This window comes from Anneissia japonica, unplaced genomic scaffold (assembly GCF_011630105.1).
Source record: "Anneissia japonica isolate Jap-2015-1 unplaced genomic scaffold, ASM1163010v1 scaffold199_len4679917_cov187, whole genome shotgun sequence".
Taxonomy (NCBI): Eukaryota; Metazoa; Echinodermata; class Crinoidea; order Comatulida; family Comatulidae; genus Anneissia; species Anneissia japonica.
In genome coordinates, this window is record NW_022686322.1 from 1531074 (window position 1) to 1551960 (window position 20887).

Below are 20887 nucleotides of genomic sequence, written 5' to 3' on the forward strand. Positions count from 1 at the left end.
TATGCTACAAGAAACAGCAGTAGGGAAAGACTGTACATAAACATCATACTTTTATGTTATCTGTAATATAACGCTCAAGGAGTGGAAAATCGTTTTCGAATAATGTTTTTTTTTCTTGATGGTGACACGCCGTGTTTTAATATCGTCATTATTGTACTGCAATGAAGTACGTCAGTAGCAAAGTGGTGAACCGTATGAATGCACTTAAAACGATGCTTATACCATTTCTGTAACACAAGAAAAACGCGTTTGTCAATCGGAGATTATTAATTGGATGGTATAGTACTGTTGAAATCATCGTCAAGGTTTCGAACCATACGAATGTACTTCACAACATTGCCTTAATTCATTAACGCTATTTATTATATGATGACAACACAATTTCGAAGAATGTTTTTTTAATCTGCTTGTCCTGTTGCTATTTTCATATGTGACAAAGAGTGGGTATACTATAGTACAGTGTGGAAATAGTGCGTTAGATGTTAACTTTGTCCTTAACGTGATCAAAATCTAAAAGGTAAGAGGATGATACTTATTTGTTTAAATATTGAACTAAAATAGTTTCACGATTGTGGCTTTGTGGCGAGTCTTGCGTAGACCTAACAAATGAAATAATTCATTTTTTATAAACCTAAGACACTAATGCTCATAATAGGCCTAGATGTACCGGTACTACATAATTACCATGCATGATAACAATAAAGAACACGCCATTTTCTTCTATTTAGCCCAACCACTTTCACCATACGAATACACGAGACGATACAAGATGACTTCGAACATGCATTGTATTACACAAATATTTTACCGTGAGGCAGTGGGCTTGGATTTGGTAATAACATCCAGTTGGAAGCAACTAAGTTAACATTCTTTTGTACACGCGTGGAACAACGCTAGTTCTCGATGCAGTGAAATAAAGATTACGATAACCCTCATCTTAAGCATTTTAAACGACAAGATTTACACACACACACACCCACACACACCCCCACCCCACACATATATACATACATACATACACACCCACACACACACCCATATATATATATATGTATATCTGTCTCTTATACACATCTAGATGTGTATAAGAGACAGAAAGAATACAGACTAAAGAAGTGTCGATGTTCAGTAAAAAGAAACATAACAAGTAATTGCTTTAGAGATAGGCATCACTATCTTATAATTATAAGATCTCTGTTGGGGACCTGGTGATAAAACATGGGTACCGGACACAGGTGCGATCTTTAAGTGTATTACATAATATACGCGCATGGAAACATATATGTGTAAATACTTTACCTCCATGACCTCCAAATTGTAATCATATAATCGAATCAAACATTTATAAATTACTTGCATTAAGGCATGATGGGTACTTTTGCAGTCTGACGTTCATGATTCATTGGTCAGCATAGATTGTCCGGTATTCCTGGTCAAGATACCCAGAACTGTTTTGAATTTTTTTTTAATGTGTAAACTGTACCACTATATCTATATTTCCAACTGTGCACATAGTGTATTGGGTACAGTATGACAATAAGGCCTAAAAAAATTAATTGTTTGTTTACTCTTCTTATTTTAAAATGATAAAAAGGGGTGGGTAGAAAAAAAATTTTTCCCCAAGATTACTCACCCAGATAGAATAAAAATAAACCACAGTTGACATTTTGCAATGAATGTCTGTCTCTTATACACATCTAGATGTGTATAAGAGACAGATATATGTATGTATGTATATATATATATATATATAAACATTATAGACCTACTATTATACTTTTATTGGGTAGCCATTTTAAGCCCAGTGGGTCAGCTAATACTATACAGATATATTCTAAAATACATTTAATAATATGATGCACTACAAACCAAGTCCAAATATTCAAAGTTAGTGAATGGAATTTGGTATTCATTAATCGTGTGAAAAATCTTGACAGTGGCATGATATCCTTGTATGTGATTGGAACATGCATCACAACTATTATTATCTATAGTTCCTCTACAGTTATACTAATAATACAAATGCAATACTGTTTACACGGGAATATAAGTCATGATATTACAAAATCAGTTAATAATTTAGTAGACGGTATTGCCAGTGTATTACTTGAAATAATAGAACGTGATCATTATACAAATCCAATGCAAGCATGGACTCATAATGATAATAATTATGCCGATGGTGGTCCGGGACAATGGATGGAATATTCATGTTAGTAATTACACTGTTATTTAAAGCATACAATCACGTTTACTTAGGCCTAGGCCTATATAAATTAATAATGTTCCGACTTAATATAGAAATCCAGCGTGCAGTGATCATCTCATCTAGTTATATGTCTACATATCATATTATATTATGTCTGCAATGATATAATACGATAATATAATGTAATATATTATAATATAATATATGATTTAATATATCATATTATATAATAGGCATATGATATATGATATGATATAACATAATATAATATAATATAATATAATATAATATAATATAATATAATATAATATAATATAATATAATATAATAAATATAATATAATAATAATGATAATATGTAGGTTTTTATATAGCGCTCTACACAACTAAGTCCCAGAGCGCCTTTCCACATAATTACCCCAGCCATTGAAAGGTTGCCTATAGGAGAAATTTCATAGTTTGCTGCATGAAATATATCAGTGAAATTTTCACTCGAAACCGGGTACCCACTTTTATGGCGTACCTGTACTTCCGTGTGGGGAGATGCATTACCGGTACGGATAAAGTGCCTTGCTGAAGGACACAAGCGAAATGCACAGGGATTGAAACCCCGACCTCGAGTTTGCGAAACCAAACCGTTCTCGCTGCGCCAAACCACTTCTACATAATATACTAAAATTATAATATAAAATAAAATATATAAAATATAATATAATATAGAATCACAAGCAATAGGCCTTAATCTTCAATTGGTACTTAAACTATGTTTGAAAATGCCAACCCCGAATTTCGTAAAATTTGGGTCGGTCGGGCGTGGCCAACACAATAATTTTATTATTTATTTGGCTTAGTGTTATGTATATCACAACATATCATGTCATTGTTTTATATAGTAGATTTTACTCAGATGTTTCAAGCGTGAGGCTCATCGAAACTAATCAGTCAATTCATCAACAAAGTAGAATCAAAACGGTAACGTTTCATTCATTATTTTTTTTTCTATCATAATGATAAAGATGTCATGATGTAGCGTCACACAGACGATACACTTTATGGTTCTCTCACTCTTCTATAGAAATGAAATCCAATTTCTTAACATCGTGCAGTTGGTCAACTTCCTGCTGTTGAGCGTTAGATTGTGATTCACATTTAAAATGTTGAAATCTCCCAATCCCCTCAATATCGGTTTAAAACCTCTATTAGGGGAACATCCTTTTTAAGGGAACACGTTTTTTAGTCCCGAATGCGCCCGCATAACAGGAGTTCTTATGTATAATCAATAGGTGGCGGATGGGTTTGTGCAAGGAAATTGTCAAATTCAATGAACACATAGGCCTACATAAATGTAGAATGTCGATTTTTTGTCGATTTATTACAGGGTGTTTTAAGAGATCAGATAACAATTTCAAAAGTTACCTGTTAGACTAGAAAAAAAAAAATAAAAAAAGAGGCCTAGAAATCAAGTTAGGGGGAGTGGAATGTTAGAAGCAGTCAACATAGCCAGATATCCTAATTAACCTGTCCTGGTCACCCTAAGGCCTGTTGACACTTGATTTTTCACTTTGTATGCAAATGGTGGGCATTTTTCAAAATGGCCGCCAAATTTATCTAAAATGTGCATATAATTGGAACTAAATAAGCTACAGATATGATGTTGGTGTCTAAACTAATTAATTTCTATACAGGCAACAAACCAAACATATAAAAACTACTGTCACTCATGCCAGAATGGAACATAATTCAAAAATAGGTGTTTATTTGTTTTAAAATAACCGCAAGATATACTTAAAATGTGCATAAAATAAGAATATGTATACACTCACCAAAAGTAGTCGTGTTTGGTATCGTTGGAAAGCTCTTCCGATGCTGAATAATGTATTGCTGTATACGTATATTAGAAACGGTGTAGTGTTTCATATATTGTCCCATAAATTCCAATTATGGCATATCATATTAAAATAAACAGGACCCATTTGCGTAACTCGTGAGCCTGTCTCTTATACACATCTAGATGTGTATAAGAGACAGTTTTTATAATACTTGTTATAAAAAATATACAGATTGTCCTTATCATGTTTCAGAGCAACATAATTTTTGGTATCAAAGTGACACTTTATTAAAAACAATCAATGAATTTTGTTACTCAAACGTCTTTATATTGATATTTTCAAGCCTATTAGATGACTTGAAGAAAAAATGATCCAGAAGTCGTAGGCTTACTGTACAACATATTATGGTGAAAGTAAATTTTTGTCTGTCTGAATTGTTTTGAATGAACAGCATAATGTGTCTCTGAGATCGACTGTAAGACATATATCATAGTATATCCCGTAAAGGTTTATTGGGGCCCTGTCGGCTTGGGGACCACTTAAATTTTCCAATTGTTTTAAAAATGGAAATTATACTCGCATTTTAAATCTATGATGGCCATTTTCGGCCACTTCGAGGTGCCGTATTCATATATGATCTTACCACCTGAGGTGGCATAGGTGTGTGAAAGTCCCTCTCTATCCAAATTCACTCTATTTTGAATACCTTGAGTTGCAACTGATATATAATTTATTTCGTTGTTAAAACCAATCTAGAATACAATGCCAAATATTAGAAAAACGAGCAAATTAAAATTCCCACAATCAAAGTGGTGACCGGATCAACAAGGGGCCCCCAGTCTCAGGATGCCACAGGGCCCAAGGGCCTATAGTTAGGCCACTGCCGGTGTAGTGCCCAATCACCACCAGAAGGACCTCACTGGAAACAAGTATTCTTCCGACTTTTGTGGGTTATTCTTGGTGTTTACACCGAATATATCCATCCACCCATAAGGGATAGATATAGAGAGAGAATTGTGTTTAGAAATGGTGGAGACCACAGACATTTAAAAAAAATAGCTTGTTTTGGAGTAGGCCTACAGTGACATCACGCTCCCTTCTTTCTGGTCTTTCTTCTCTCTTTCTTTTATTTTTTGGGGGTTGGGATAGACCCGCGTCTCCTGGACCCACCCTGAAATGATTGATTGAATGATTGTTTGATAATACTTTTTATATTGGCAAAGCTAAGAAAATGCATGTGCATAGGCCTATGCATAGACCTAATATAAATATGTTGCACGCAAATATTCAAATTAAAAATGTGTGTGCAAAATATTATTCACACAATATTTTTTGGCATTGTCTAAAAATTAAAGTCTTTTCATCCTTAACACTTATCTCTAGGGGGATTACCCACCCCGGTGTCACTTCGTGAGCAAAAATATTTTAACGATATGCATGGTGCTCCTAACATTGTTTGGGCCTGGGACCCACGACTCGTCCTTGCACCACTGGGAGGACCATGTCTATTAATGTTATAACAAATCAATCAGCCAATCAAATATATTATACAGCACGTAACACAACGGTACCATTGTTCATAGTTACAAGTACATGTAGAATCATCAATAAATAGGAAAACACAACATACTGTATTTGCCTTGGCCACCATGAAGTAAGAGTGGGGCCCCTTGGCCTATCCGGGGTTCATTTGGACTCGGAGGAACTAAGCATTTCCACAGAAAGCAGACTGGTGTACATATCTGGTCAAACCTCCATAGCAAAATGATGGGGTCGTAGTTGGACTGACCCCTTCTAATAAATCAGTCAAGAGTGTGTTTGTGGGATTTTGTTCTATTTGATTTTTTTTGAAAATTATAGAAAAAGTTACCGTATTGTCAAGGCGTTTTAGTAGAGTGGTGGGTAGTACAGTAGTAAGAAGGGCTCGGGCCCCGTGGCCCCTGAAGGACCCATTTGAACTGGGACTTGGCCCATAAAGCACATGCGTTATGCACGATTAAGGCTCAATAGTAAAATGCTAGTTAGTAGTAAGAGAACCCACCCCCTCCCCTACTCCACCCCGAGAGCTCACGAACATAGGCAACTGGGTCCTGTTTATTTTTTAATAGTATGCCATAATCAGATTTACAGGACAATATATGAAAAACTACACAGTTTCTGATATGTATATACCGGAAAGCATAGCTCATCATTGGCAGAGCTTTCAAATGATACCAAATACGACAACTTTTGGTAAGTTTGATTTTTTGACCTTTGACCTATTGTGTCATTTGACTTTATATATTGGTCTATATCGCTGTAAATATGTATCATGTTGTTTAGGTGTAGTGACAATAAATGATTAGTGTATAATTCCCTTTCCATTGACACCAATCATGACCATGTTTTATGTGGTGCGTCAGCCATCTTAAAATTCAAAATGGCGGTCGATGACGTTGGGAAAAAATGGCGCCTAACTTTTTTTGAATTCAGCGCAGTAAAAATGATAAAATTAGTAAATAAAATCTGTTTTTGCACAAAAATCTATCTGGATTACATAGAAAACTGTACTAGTAGCTTATATACTCGTTCTTATTTTATGTACATTTTAAGTATATTTTGCAAATAAACACCTATTTTTTAATTATGTTCTATTCTGGCTTGAGTGACAGTAGTTTTTATATGTCTAGTTTGTTACCTGTCTATAAATTATGAGTTTAGACACCAAAATCATATCTGTAGCTTATTTAGTTCCAATTTTATGCACATTTTAGATAAATTTGGCGGCCATTTTGAAAAATGGCCGCCATTTGTATACAAGGCATAAAATCAAGTGTCAACAGGGCTTAGGGTGACCAGAAGGGATTAATTAGGATATCTGGCTATGTGGATTGCTTCTAACATTCCACTCCCCCTAACTCATTTTTTTCAGATTTTTTTTCTAGTCTATGTAAAGAGTTTAGGAGTTTAATGAACACACACCCACACACACACATTGTTCTGTTATTTGCCATGAATCAAAGGATTAGTGTTGTAAATTTAGAGTGTGAAAATTTAGATGCTTTATGCTCGGGTTTAAATTCTCAACAAAGCCCCAATGGCCTAGTGTTGGTTAAGGCGTCTGCATAGACATCAGAAGGTCCCTGGGTTATAGGCCTATATTAACCATCAAGCACGTCTCCTCAATATTACGCTGCATATTAAAATAAATACATTGCATTTAGGCATAAAGATCCATCCGTTATTTGCTTAGTACTTTATCAAAGGTAATGAACTACGGAATCCCACATTTTGACACCTTGTAGTCAGTGCGTTGTAAAAATATGCAACTTTACAGTTTCATCTTTTTTTTTTCTTTCTCAGAGGAATGCGCTGGTTACAGATACAAATAATCGTCTGCGTGTTACCCATAGTAACATCGCAGACACCATTTGTGATTGGTGGAGCATTCGAATACGAGAATGACCGAATCGTTTTTGAAGACGCCGTTCGTGAAATCAACCAGAACAAGAACCATGTTCTTCCACGTGGTATCACGCTATCGTCAGTCTCCACTATTCTGACTGACAACCCGTTAAATGCGACTATGGAACTTTGTCAGAAAGTCGTACCGAACCAGGTTGCAGCCCTCATCATGTGTTTGTCTAAGCCTAACCGACTGAGTGCCATGAGCGTTTCAAACATCCTTGGGTCCCTGGAGATACCTGTTGTGGATATCGCAACACGGTCTAACTTATTCAACGATAGGGTAAATTATATTGTCAATTTTTACAGTTCTTCGCTCATGAGTGACGTCACAAATACTGCATTTAAACAAATTAATTCAGTGCATGTTGAAAATTAAACACCACGGGCGCTATATTTCGTTGATTGCGATGTACTTAACTGTGTGTCTTTTGTGCCAGCGGCCATTCGCGAAATATAATTATTCGAATATCCGGAAATAAAGTAATGACTATAGATGACGTCACGAAATTTATTTATTTATATTAGAAATATGCAAAATTAATTAGTTGATACATACATATTACGTTTCTATTTTTTTAAAATTACACTTACGGGTACGGGTATTTATTAGATGTCACGAATACATACATTAAACTGAATTTCAACCTGAATATATTGTAAATTGCCGAGTTACTCTCATAATTTATTTGGATATGTATGCTTCTATACGTTCTATTGGTAATTTGAAATGTACTCAACGAGATTAGATACCTGTATGTGCGCATGTTTAATGATCTGGGACCGTAGCCACCATTTCTCCCTTTCTTGTTGTTTTCAGTCTATGTACAAGGTGTAAGTGCATTTTTAGTTTTTCTTCTTTCAGTTTACTTTACTTTTATTTCTCCTTGTTTTGAATGTTTTATATCATTATTTATGTGTTAACATGATTTGAACGGTAAATAATATTTGAGCTCATTAAGCTTTTCCCGTCGAGTGAGTCGAGTGAGTGACAATGAACATTTACGGAGTGTCAATCAAACTTTTGACCAAGCCAGGGCCAGGAATACGCGCTTATCAGTTAAACACTTGTGCTGTCCATCTCTACTATAATAGCTGATTGCTCATTGGATGGTTTTAGTGAAGCCACCAACGCTATGTTGGAGGGGGGGGGGGGCCTAAATGACGTACCAGTTTAGACAAGGTTCTTTTGGCATTTAAAAAATAAACATTACGTTAAATTTAGATTTATTATTAAAAAGTATTACAATATCCAATGAGCGGAATGTCCATTACGCTGTAATTGTTAGCTCATACAAGTACGCAAATATAATATTTACACTTTATATATTTTTCCACAGAATATACACAATACGTATATGCGCACTGTTCCAGCGTACACCGACCAGGCCGAAGTATGGCTTGATTTGATTGGTCATTACCGATGGACAAACGTAGTGACCGTCACATCAAAGGATGATGGTGGAAGCTCAATGCTAAATGCGTTTATAAGACTCGTGAATGACAGTTCTAGACTTGGCATCAAGGTTGGTTACATTTATATTCTCATTTTAATTGTGAAATAGAACATATAATACAACGGGCATATTAACAACCTATAGAAACAATTTAAAGTCTAATTAAAAGAACGATGCATCCTTGTACGATGTGTTTAGTAATATTGTATGGTTAACATGGGCGGATCAAGAATTTTTCTAACGGTGGGGGGGGGGAAACATTTTCAGAATAGATAAGTAACACATAACACTGATATGCATTGAAATTTTATAAATTTATTGTCAAAACGAGGTGGGGTGGAGTATGTGCACCCCACCTCCCCGTTCTTCCTACTGGATCCACACCTGGTTAAATTTATAATCATAATAATATGAATAATCCTTTAAAACATAGGCTAATAACTTTAACCCCGTTTTTGAATGATACCATAGTCCTGTAAATAAGAAACAGTCATTTGATACAGATCATCATGAAAGTATAAGTTATAATAAACCTTCTTTGAAATGGTTAACCGCCATATACATACCCTCAGTCTGTTGCTGCGTCAGATGCAACTTCTGTCACAGAAAGCATAAAAGAAATAATCAATAGAGTTTATGTTTTTTTTAAACATAATGAGGCTTAAATGGCTATCTATCGTCCATTCATTAAATACAATATTTTTCCTGACGAGATGGACAATCATTTTGGTTGAAAACCCAGAAAATAACTTCTATAGGCCTATTATTCGTTTAATAAATCTTTGTATGTAGTTTGTATTGTATTTGTTGAAACAGTGTGTCTTTGGAAATAGAATGTTACGACTTTGAAAATGCTGAGTGGTCCTGGCGATCAGTAGAGTTCGTCGCGTTTCCTGAACCCCTACCAGGGCCGTGGTGCTATAGCAAAGCGCTCGCCAGGGCCCAGGCCTAGTCGAGCAGACATTGATCGTACGACACGACAGTCAACGACCATCGTCTGAATCCATCTCCTCTCTCTGTGACCTAGGGGTGGCGCCACGAATTCCCCGACAAGCGGTCCAAGCTCCCCAACAAGGGGTTCACACACAAAAGAAAAAGAAATAATTGATCGCCTAAAACGCCTCAGATGTTATTTTCGGGCGTCTTAAAGCACAAAAATCGCGGGGAAATGCCCCTGGACCCCTTATGGTAGTGTTTCCTCGATCGGCCCAACTTTCGACCCACCTTCCGCCACCACCCCACCCCCCTTTTCGGACATCTCTGGAGCCGCCCCTGTACAACACTTCGTACATGCGCTAGCACTGCTCGTACCTACTAAACAGTTTTAAATCCCTAAAATTTGACAGCTCAGTAAGGCATGTTTGAATTGCACTTTCGGCTCTCGAGGTTCGATATTTCTCCGACGACCTTGCTGGAAATTTCCCAACAGGGGGTGCACGCAGTCCCCGACGATCCTTTGCTTCCTGCGCCTTCCTGTTGTAACCGCTTGACGACGCAACGCCGTCTGCTGCGCGTGTATGGTTAGCCATCAGGGCCATAATGAAAGTGCCGTAATCATAATGAAAGCGCCCCGTTATCTTCATAAAAAGCGCCGTAATGCCATTCACATTCAACCAATCACAGGTTTAGGATGACGCCAACAGGGTCGTTACAAAAAAAAAATCGCCGTGATCATAATGAAAGCGCCGCAATCATAATAAAAGCGCCGTAATCATAATAAAAAATGTTGTAATCATAATTAAAGCGCCGTATTCATAATTAAAACGCCGTCATGCCTTTCTTTTTCAACTAATTACAGGCTTAGAATGACGCCAATGGGGTCATAATGAAAGCGCCGTTAACGCGTAATACATTAAAGCGCCGTAATCATATAAAAAGCTCCGTAATGTTGTTCATTTTACAACCAATCACAGGCTTAGAATGGCGCCACCAGGGTCATAATTGATTACGGCGTTAACTTGTTCAATGAAAAGCGCCGTTATCAAAATTAGAAAAACGCCGTTTTGAGTAGCTGGCGCAAGGGTCACACTTTTAGCCAATCACATTCCGTCTTTCACAGCAGTCGGCTGATCGAAGGATCCTAGGCGAGAGCATCCAGAAGGCGAAGGAGCGAGTCGGAGTGTGCAGGGGTCTAATGGTCTGATTTCTAACGGTTTTTAATCATTTTTTATAGGCCTAGCCAAGGGGTGTCTGTACAACGAAGACCGAAGACCCCTATTTTTTCTCTTTTGTTTTGATTATAATACACCAAGCTGTCACAAAATCAAAATTACGAATTTTTTTGGGCGTCTGTTCGTTACACCCTATATGGGTGTCTACAAAACGAAGACCGAAGACCCGAAAAATGAAGACCTCCAATTATTTCTCAATTATCTTATTGAAAGTATTTCAAAATCATCATAAAACAGTTGCCAAGTACCTATTTCATTATTTTATCGGAATAAAATGAGGAATATCGAGAAATACTTAAGGGTCTTCGTTTTATAGGCACCCTATATGGGTGTCTGAAAAACGAAGACCGAAGATCAGAAAAACGAAGACCCACATTTTTTCTCTCAATCGTCTTGATGAAAATAATGTTTTAATGATTTTAATGTTTTTAAATAATAATAATAATTAATAATAATAATAATAATAATAATAATAATAATAATAATAATAATGTTTTAATGTTTTTAGATATAATAATAATAATAATAATAATAATAATAATAATAATAATAATAATAATAATAATAATAATAATTTTTTAGTGACTTTAATGGTTTTTTTTTAATGTTTTAATAATGTTTTAATGTTTAATGATTGGCGTAACTCTAGGCCAAGCTAGGCATAGGCAGGCCTACCCTAGGCCTAGGCTAGATAGAGGACTATTCTAAGAATTTAGTTACTCATCATGCAGGCTGAAATCCCGCATCATCCTCATCATTAACTGCTTCAGTGACAAGACGATTGATGGATGCATTTAGGCGTATTTGAAGGATTTTTAAATTTTGCACATCCATTGCTCACAGTTCATGTATTGAATGGCTCCAAAAGCGATACTGGCGCGCCCAGTCAAACCATCCATCACATTTTCGTTCAATTCTGAAAACATGAAAGAAGGAATGTGATTGGCCAATAGTGTGGCCCTTGCGCCAGCTACTCAAAGCGGCGCTTTTATCAAACAAGTTAACGCCGTAATCATTATGACACTGTTCGCGTAATTCTAAGCCTGTGATTGGTTTAAAGTGAATAGCATGACGGCGCTTTCACTATGATTACGGCGCTTTCACTATGATTACGGCGCTTTCATTATGATTACGGTGCTTTCATTATGATTACGGCGCTTTTATTATGATCACGGCGCTTTTTTGTAACAATTTAACAGCGCTTTCATTATGACCCTGGAGTCATCCTAAACCTGTGATTGGTTGAAAATTAACGGCATTACGGCGCTTATGAATGACATTACAGCGCTTTTTATGAAGATAACGGCGCTTTTATTGTGATTACGGCGCTTTCATTACGGCCCTGATACGCGTGCCTCGTCGTGTTTCGTTCTCCATAGAAACGCGTCAGCCGACGACCGCCAGCACAGTATGCCTGACTCTCTACTTAATACTATAGTAGAGGTCAGTGGCTTAAAGCCGCAGTGCCACCCCGGCATTACGTCACTGGTTTTGTAGTGAAACATTCATCCTGGAATTATATTTTCTTTAGATTGAAAAAGCTGTTCAATTCAATAAAGGCCAGACGAACATGACGGGGGTTTTGCTACAGGTCAAGAAGGCCCAATCAACAGTGGTCCTCCTGCATGCTAGGTACGTAGGCCTACGTCCCTTTTGTGTGGATTGCACAATAGCTGGTAATGACGTCATCGAAGTAGGAAACAATTTCTACAATGTAGGCCTAATCATAATCAGATCTTCTACATTAGACCCGTGAAACTTAAGGACAACGTCGATATTTCCGATCGATTTTGATCTAATAACGTGGTAGGTAATAATTTAAAATAGGATATCAGAATAAATCTTAATCTCATTGATCTCTTGTCACCACAGTGCGAATGATGAAGTCGCCATTTACTCTGCCGCCAAGGAACTGGGCCTCACCGCGCCTGGGTTTATCTGGATTACCGACGAGCAAGGCATTAATGCCCGGGCCTTGCGCTCTATACCCGATGGAACATTGGCCATGCGTCTTCCAAAAGGCACCAATCGCACAGCTCACATCAATGATGCTATCATGCTGCTGGTGAAGGGCCTGCATGAACTGGTTCAGAATGATAACGTCACACGGCCACCATCCACCTGTGGTGATGCACCATGGAGAAGCGGCCACCTGTACTACAGGTAGGTTTAAGCCTATTTCCAAGTACAATAATCAATAAATTATTCCAAGATAATCTTACCGTTAATGACATTGTTTCGTCATTCTAATTTTCTAAAATGTAGGCAATGAAAAACAGGGGCGGATCCAGTGGGGGAGGGTGGGGGGGGGCACGGGGACCACTCATTCATTTTGAATTTTTTTTTGATTGACGACGAACACAACGCTATATATATCCCTGACGCCGATTTCTTACAGCGATTTCATAAATCAGCAAGTAAAAAAAGCCAAAAGACGGAGACCTACAGGACGGGGTTTTTTAGCCATATATTACCGTACGGAATGTAGAACCCAGCTAGAACAGCCATCCATGCCCATGACGTTAACGCATATGCGCCCTTATGCGGTGGTCCGTTTTGCCACCGACGCTTAGGGACCGCTTAGGGACCCTTTTGGTGCCCCTACCCATAGGGTGCTCGTTCTATAGCACCGGCCTGATCCAAAAGGGCTTTGTTGATACATAACAGCATAATGTATCTCTTACATCGACTGTAGGACAAATATATCATATTACAGTAATCCGGTGGAGGCGGGGTGCCCAGCCGGCCAGGACCCCTACATTTGTTAAAATTAAAAAAAAATAAAATATGGAGATAAAATATACAAGTTTTAAGTCTGAATGAGAGCCACTCCCAGTATAGAATACACTATGGGTCCTTGATAAGAATTTTGCGACGCCCGTGAGGGGATGGGTGTCTAAGGGAAGGGGAGCATAGCTACCGTCGGGAAGGGGAGCATAGCTACCATCGGGAAGAAGTCAATAATTTTGTCGAGGAACACTGCTTTGAAAAAGCATTGTCACCATCTGAGAGTGTCATTTCCGAGCGTCTAGAGGGGTCTATTCTTAAAATTTGCTCACCTCAGCCACCCCCCCCCCCCCCCCCCCCCCCCCACGCCATGGTGGACTACCTACTCCCTTACCCCCGTCAGAAAATTTCTGGACCCAACCCTGAAAAATATTTAATTTCTCAGATTTTCTTAGCTCAACAGACAGAGGTAGGCCTATATTAAGATACGGTTCCTTACACTATCTAATTACAACATACAACATGGCCTGCATATATAGCATATCATAATAATGTATTACGGTATGCAATGCATTTAGAAATTCTACAAAGCCTGCGTACCATCAACCATTTCCGATCGGGTCTTAACAGAGTAAAAGGCAAACGAAATACGAATGACGATACTTTAGATCTTTTTTTCGTTCTAAATTCGCAATCATTATCATTTTAATTAAAAAGAAAAATATGTAGTAATTAATGTAACTCCAAATTGCATGTTGCTAGAATCGATAAATTGTACAGTATTAAAAATAATGTTGCCCTAACTTATGTAGCAACCTTGCGGCTTGTCTTATCATTGATAATTCCGCGCATTTTAAATGAACAGCCATAAACTGTTTCCTATACACATAAATCCTGAGTCGTATTCAAATGATTATTCATAATAAGTGTTCTTAAAGTGCTACTTACACGTTCAGGAAGACCTTGTCATTGTTTGGGTATTTATTATTACGTATGATGGCACACATGTAAAAATACACTAGAATCACTTCAGTATCTAAAATTAGGTTAAATAACATAATTATTAAATTCAAATCACATCTTCGATGTAATTTTAAGCGTATACACTGAATTGTGATCACTTTGAACAGTGAAAAAACATTGATTAATCATATTTTTCAGGTGGCTGAAAGATACAAAATTATCGGAAATGCAAGCTGAAACCGGGGCAATATCGTTCAGTGGGCGTGGAGATAGGATTTCAAATGACTATGATATAGTAAATTTGCAAAATGGGGATTTGAAAATTGTCGGCAAATGGACTAAAACGTCAAAAGTTATGATGAACGCACAGGTTATATGGCCAGGTAGAAAAATGACTAAACCGGAAGGTTATAGACTATCAACACATCTACAGGTAATATGCATAATATAATTATTATCTTTCACTGTAATTATTATTATCATTTTTAATAATATTAATATAGTTATATTATTGCGTCGTTTAATTCTACCACTTTTCATATCATTATTTAAAATCACTTTTATTCAAAAACACAAAGAAAACACGTTACAAAAATTTGATAAAAGGAAAAAATAAAGAAAATTCCTAGGATCACGTTCTTAATTTTTTTAATTATTTATATATTTTAATATTTATATATTTTTGATGAAATTAATATTTATATTATTTACGGTAATAATATTGAATTTGGAGCTGGAGGGGCACACCATATCCGGTGATAGCAGTTTTTGTACCGCTTTTGCCTCTCCTCTGCCCTCCTCTTTTTTTTCCCTTTTTTTTTTTGTGGTTCTGGCTGAAAGGAATAAAATAAATAAAATTAAAAAATAAAAGACAAGAGAGGGGACAGAGCCCAAACAGATTACAAAAGAAGAAAAACAGAAGAGGAAAGGAAAGGGAAGACAAGACAGACAAGAAGAAAAGACAAATAGGCCTATAGGCCTATACAATTATAAAAATATAAAAAATAGATATATATGGATATTGCGTAGTAAAATTATAATTATGAAATAAAAAAAAATGATGAAAGGATGAAATAATTGCAAGTTTCGAGAGGTTGTCTCGAAAGACTTTGAACGGTATGAGTTTATTGCACAGATTATGTAGACATTTTAAACGTCCAATGTTATCGGATGAGATGAACCCACGTGAGCCGATTTCAATAAGGATAAGGTTAACCTCGTTAACATTGTTAATTTACTCTTATAAACATATAATATTCTAAATCAGTTAACTGATAAATCTATTATTTAGTAATCGCAATGCAAGATATAAATCGAAATACATATTATAGGCCTACTAATGTATCTCTATGGTAACTCATTCAACATGAATTATGATCAGCATGACCGGTCCTGTCATATAGACAGTAAGCAGTTAGATTTTAAAATGAGTTCTTTGCTTAACGTTGTTTCGTATTGCAATTTTTTTTTCTACCACCTACAAATAGGAAGCGCGTTTAGGATTTGCGCACAGGAAGCGCGTATATAATACGCGTACAGAAAGTGCGTATATACTATGCGCACAGGAAGTGCGTATAAGATATGCGCACAGCGTTATTGTTGCCAGCTCCATGGTAATGTTTGTCCCCTGGGTGCGTGTGTGTGCATCCTGAAAGAATGATGATGGTCTTTATCTTTCTATTATTTATTTAACACTTTATCAAATAGTGTTTAAAAACTGAACAAAATCGTCTGCATATTCTAGAACTGAGGTGATAAAGATGTACTTCGATTTGTATTGCAATCTGCGCCAATACTCTATGCACACATCCCATGTGTTTTTTTTTTTTTGGTTTGATACTAATCTGTCATGCTTCCGCAGTGAAAGACATCGATGTCTAGCAGTAGAACACATCAGTTGTTCCTCTGGTCGGGAGACACTTTGAGATTCGGCAAGATGTTCTTTGCAACGTATACAGTTTGGTTGTTCACAACCTTGGCAGAATTTTACCTGTTGCCAACTGGAAAGATATACATTATGCATTTGTAATTGCCGCAGACTGTATTTCTTCAATAAATTTTTACTCTCAACGACTGTATAAAGAAGGTAGAATAGCATGAAACTACAAACAAAAATTAACAATGTTAAACATTTCAGGGAAGTTGGCCAGCATGAGAAGTGGAGAATAAATGATTTCAACCAGTATGAAGAGGTGTTCATTTTCGTGCTGGTAAATCTCAGCAGAAACTCGTCTAGTTACACAGCTTCTGGTCCGTAGTTAAAACCGGGTCTGAGTAAAGTCTCAAAACGCAGTTTCCATCCTCCAGTGATTCCAGTTTAATCTTTGGCAATTTGAATTATGAAGGAGCACGTTAAAGAAAACACTCTTCGTAAAACTGTAGGTGATTGTGTCCCGGTGTACTGCCCAATCACCACTAAAAGGACCCACTGGAAATAAGTCTTCTTCAGACTTTCGTGGGTTATCCTTATTGCTTACACCGAATAAATTCATCCATCAGAGACTAAGAGATTGATTCATCTACTTGATTGCAACAACAACTCCACAGCATAATATATTATTTTAATCTACCATGTTATATTGATATTGGTAATCACAAATACGAAGAATCACTTACTCAAATTTAGGCCAATTATAGTAGGCCATATATAGCCTGGTCTTTGTGATAGAAACAAATATAGCCAATTTATTAGCCGCAACGTAGAGATTATATCTTTACTGCATTACCTACAAAGTACAATTTCATAGGATTTTTTTAAAATTATTACTTAAGGTTTTTTTTTTCAATTATCATTTAAGGTCGTAACGATAAAGAGTATTCCATTTGTGTACACCGATAAGCCACATCCGACGAATGGCTGTGTCGACGAACACTATCTTGTATGTACCGATGGCAAAACAGGTGCGTGAAACTAGACAGATATTATCAACACTCTTTTCATTGATGTTCAGGAAATAAACAGACGTAAAAACATAACTTTCTATATGCATCACACACATTTTAACATTATTACAGTATTCACCTACAGTGTTTATTCGAATAAACTCCCCCGCTTTGAATAAACGCCTCCCTCGAATATACTCCCACTTCAGATCCTCACTTAGAATAAAGTCTCCCTCGAATAAACGACACGGGCCTTTATTTTTGCCTCGAATAAACGCCCCCTAAATGATTGTAAACCAAACTAATGGAAGCAACATTTTCAACACATTCTCTTAATGTTCTACTCCAGTAGAATTACATGGCTAGGATCAATCACGTAATAACACACCTTGAAGGTACACTTAGGCCTATTATGTGTTGTAATTCAACATTTACAGTAAAATTAAGAGACGTTTATTTGAGTAGGCCTATATATAGTTTTCCATTTTACACCGAAATAAAAAAAAATAAACGTCTCCATGGAATAAAAACTCTCAAAACCCCTCCTTAACAAAATATTCGGATAATACGGTACAGTATACCTTAGTGCGTATGGCACGCGTGGCGCTCTATTGACGATATAGAATTCGGATTAAACCATCATCACCTTTAATTTAATTTCATCTGTCGCAAAAAAATCACCTATTTTTGTTCATTTCTTCCATACAAACCTATTTGATAATAAGTCTCCTGTTTTAGTGATTAGAAAATATAGAAAATATCTGCCTTATATCTAAATAATGAAATGTGAATTACAGATCATGCTTATCACTTTTATTTATTTTTTTATCTAACCGTTATTTTTAAACGCAGGCGAAATTATGTGCTGCAAAGGATTTTGTATTGACCTCCTAGCCAATCTCTCCAACTTCTTAAATTTCACATTTGACCTCCACATAGTAGCCGATGGACATTATGGTGATTTAGTGAGGGTAAAATTTATTTTTAAATTATAATTTGTTTTAAGAAACATCTACAGTAACTAATCTATATTGTTGTAGGTATACTTAAGCTTAGAATTTGTAAGCAATTTAGCTTTGGTGGCAAAAGATATATATAACTTTATAATATGTTATGTTAAATAAAATATTTTGAAATGGCTTAAAGACCGCGAGTTAATAAGACTTGAATACATCAGACATAAAATAATAATCATCATAGGTAGGATAATAACCTAGGCTATATTAATGTGCATGCACGTCGTACGGAACGATAATTTCATACTTGCGCTAAAGTGCGCTTTTCAAATCTATATTCTTATTATTACATGGACTCTACTACTGTTTTATTTCTTCAGGTTACCAACTCGACGGAGAGGCGATGGAATGGAATGATTGGAGAATTGTTGGACGGTAAAGCTGACATCATCATGGCACCTTTAACCATTAATAAAGAACGAGTCAAACACATCGACTTCTCAAAACCATTCAAATATCAGGGTCTCACCATCCTTGTCAAGAAGGTGGGTTCGACATGATTTCTGGACTTCGAATGAATTCGTTATTCGTTACAAAATTGTAATGCAATAATACAAAAGTAATTATAGTTTAGATGTATTCAACTTCAACTAGTGATATTTATGATGATGGTGCAGGGGTGGTGCAGTCGGTGAGAAAAACACACTTCGTGTGGAAAAGAAAAAAAATATGGGCCTATATATTTTTTTATATATTATTTAGACTCTAAAAAAATTTGAAGCCCCGAAATCCCATAGTTTCCGGGGGCGTGGATTACTTCCGAGAGAATTTGGGCAGCCCGATCACGCCCACTTAAGTTCTCGTCGGGGAACCCCCAAAAGGGGTGAGGATGAGGATGATCGTTCTACATTTTAGAGCCTAGTCGCTTAGTTGCATGGTATGAGGCATAGGGCCTATAAAAAATATCGAAAGAAAATCTTGAAAAAAAAAATACATAATATTTTTAAAGAAATTCTTCAAAGTATCAATTTACAATAAATCGGCGTATAATGTAACAAAGTTAAATATATTCATTGAGCATTTCCATTTGCCAGGATGTTCCGACAAACAAACTAGTGTCATTTCTACGACCATTTGAAACTGAACTGTGGATACTCATGTTCCTTGCGATTCATGTTGTTGCCTTCTTCCTTTTCATCCTGGATCGTCTAAGCCCATTCAGTCGTATGCATACAGGCAAATTTGGACGAGAACAGGACGCATTAAACCTCTCCAGGGCCTTGTGGTTTTCATGGGGTGTGCTGTTTAACAGTGGGATTGGTGAGGGTAAGTGTGAGAACTTTGCATTGTCATATATTTATCATCAACAAAAACGTCCACAATTATAACAAATAAATAAATTGGAAACAACGTTACAAAACGTATACTGTACATTTTCACATTCTTTCCATTAATTTCTGGGAGAGCTTTCGCTGCCATTCCGCAACGAAATGATTTATAAAGCAGATTTATTTTCTTCGTCCTCAGGAGACTCAAGTTAATCTGGATGGAGAAATATCTTATATGCAAAACTATTATTATAAATCACCGTAGTCCTATTAGTAGGTCTAATTTCTGAGCTAAATTCAATGTTGAGTGTGATCTTTAAAAATGTATAGGTACAGTAATGATACCGTAATTATCATGTTTAATTTAGGTACACCGCGAAGTCTCAGCGCACGCGTAGTTGGAATGGTTTGGGCGTTTTTCTCCATGATCATGCTTGCGTCATACACGGCAAACTTGGCAGCGTTCCTCGTACTCGACAAACCCGAGGGCAAGATATCTGGAATTAATGATGCACGGGTGAGTTAAAACTATGTGAAATCATGTGGATCAGTGATAGAGGTATTTAGACTAAATGTATAAAAATAATGCTTGCATATGGTTGAATTAATAATGTCAACAGAAAATTAACCAAGCCAAAAATGAAAGAGGATTAATCAATAAAACAATCAGTCAATTTGCGATCGATTGATTAATTCATCGATTAGTCAATCAATCAATGAAACACATTAACTTGGTGTATTTCATGACCAAAGTTGCTGACACACTTCCACCCAGTCGATAATTGCATTTACTGCAAAAAAGAGGGTTCGTCGCTGAAAATTTTGACAATTGAGGGGTTTCAAAGGCTTATTTAATCGATTTTAGATTCTACAATATGTACAAAATACATATATTTTTTTTCTCCCCGACGAATTTTGGCC

General features: G+C 36.5%; 1 protein-coding gene across 4 annotated transcripts in view; it reads left to right on the plus strand.

Annotated features, from left to right (window-relative positions):
* Positions 1 to 223: 223 nt before the first annotated feature.
* Positions 224 to 20887, plus strand: part of LOC117115293 (glutamate receptor ionotropic, NMDA 1-like) — a 27367-nt gene continuing 6703 nt past the window's right edge. For 2 of the 4 annotated variants that reach the window (XM_033259047.1, XM_033259021.1), the window contains exons 1-12: positions 224 to 517; positions 3102 to 3180; positions 7380 to 7764; positions 8822 to 9007; positions 12641 to 12741; positions 12982 to 13272; positions 14998 to 15232; positions 17598 to 17700; positions 18535 to 18653; positions 19019 to 19183; positions 19733 to 19964; positions 20335 to 20483. In XM_033259047.1, the coding sequence (XP_033114938.1) occupies positions 7384 to 7764; positions 8822 to 9007; positions 12641 to 12741; positions 12982 to 13272; positions 14998 to 15232; positions 17598 to 17700; positions 18535 to 18653; positions 19019 to 19183; positions 19733 to 19964; positions 20335 to 20483 (1962 nt within the window). In that variant the 5' untranslated portion in view covers positions 224 to 517; positions 3102 to 3180; positions 7380 to 7383. Of the gene's footprint in view, positions 518 to 728; positions 833 to 3101; positions 3181 to 7379; positions 7765 to 8821; positions 9008 to 12640; positions 12742 to 12981; positions 13273 to 14997; positions 15233 to 17597; positions 17701 to 18534; positions 18654 to 19018; positions 19184 to 19732; positions 19965 to 20334; positions 20484 to 20887 lie in introns of all 4 variants that reach the window. The other 2 variants (XM_033259039.1, XM_033259030.1) reach the window with 2 other exon arrangements.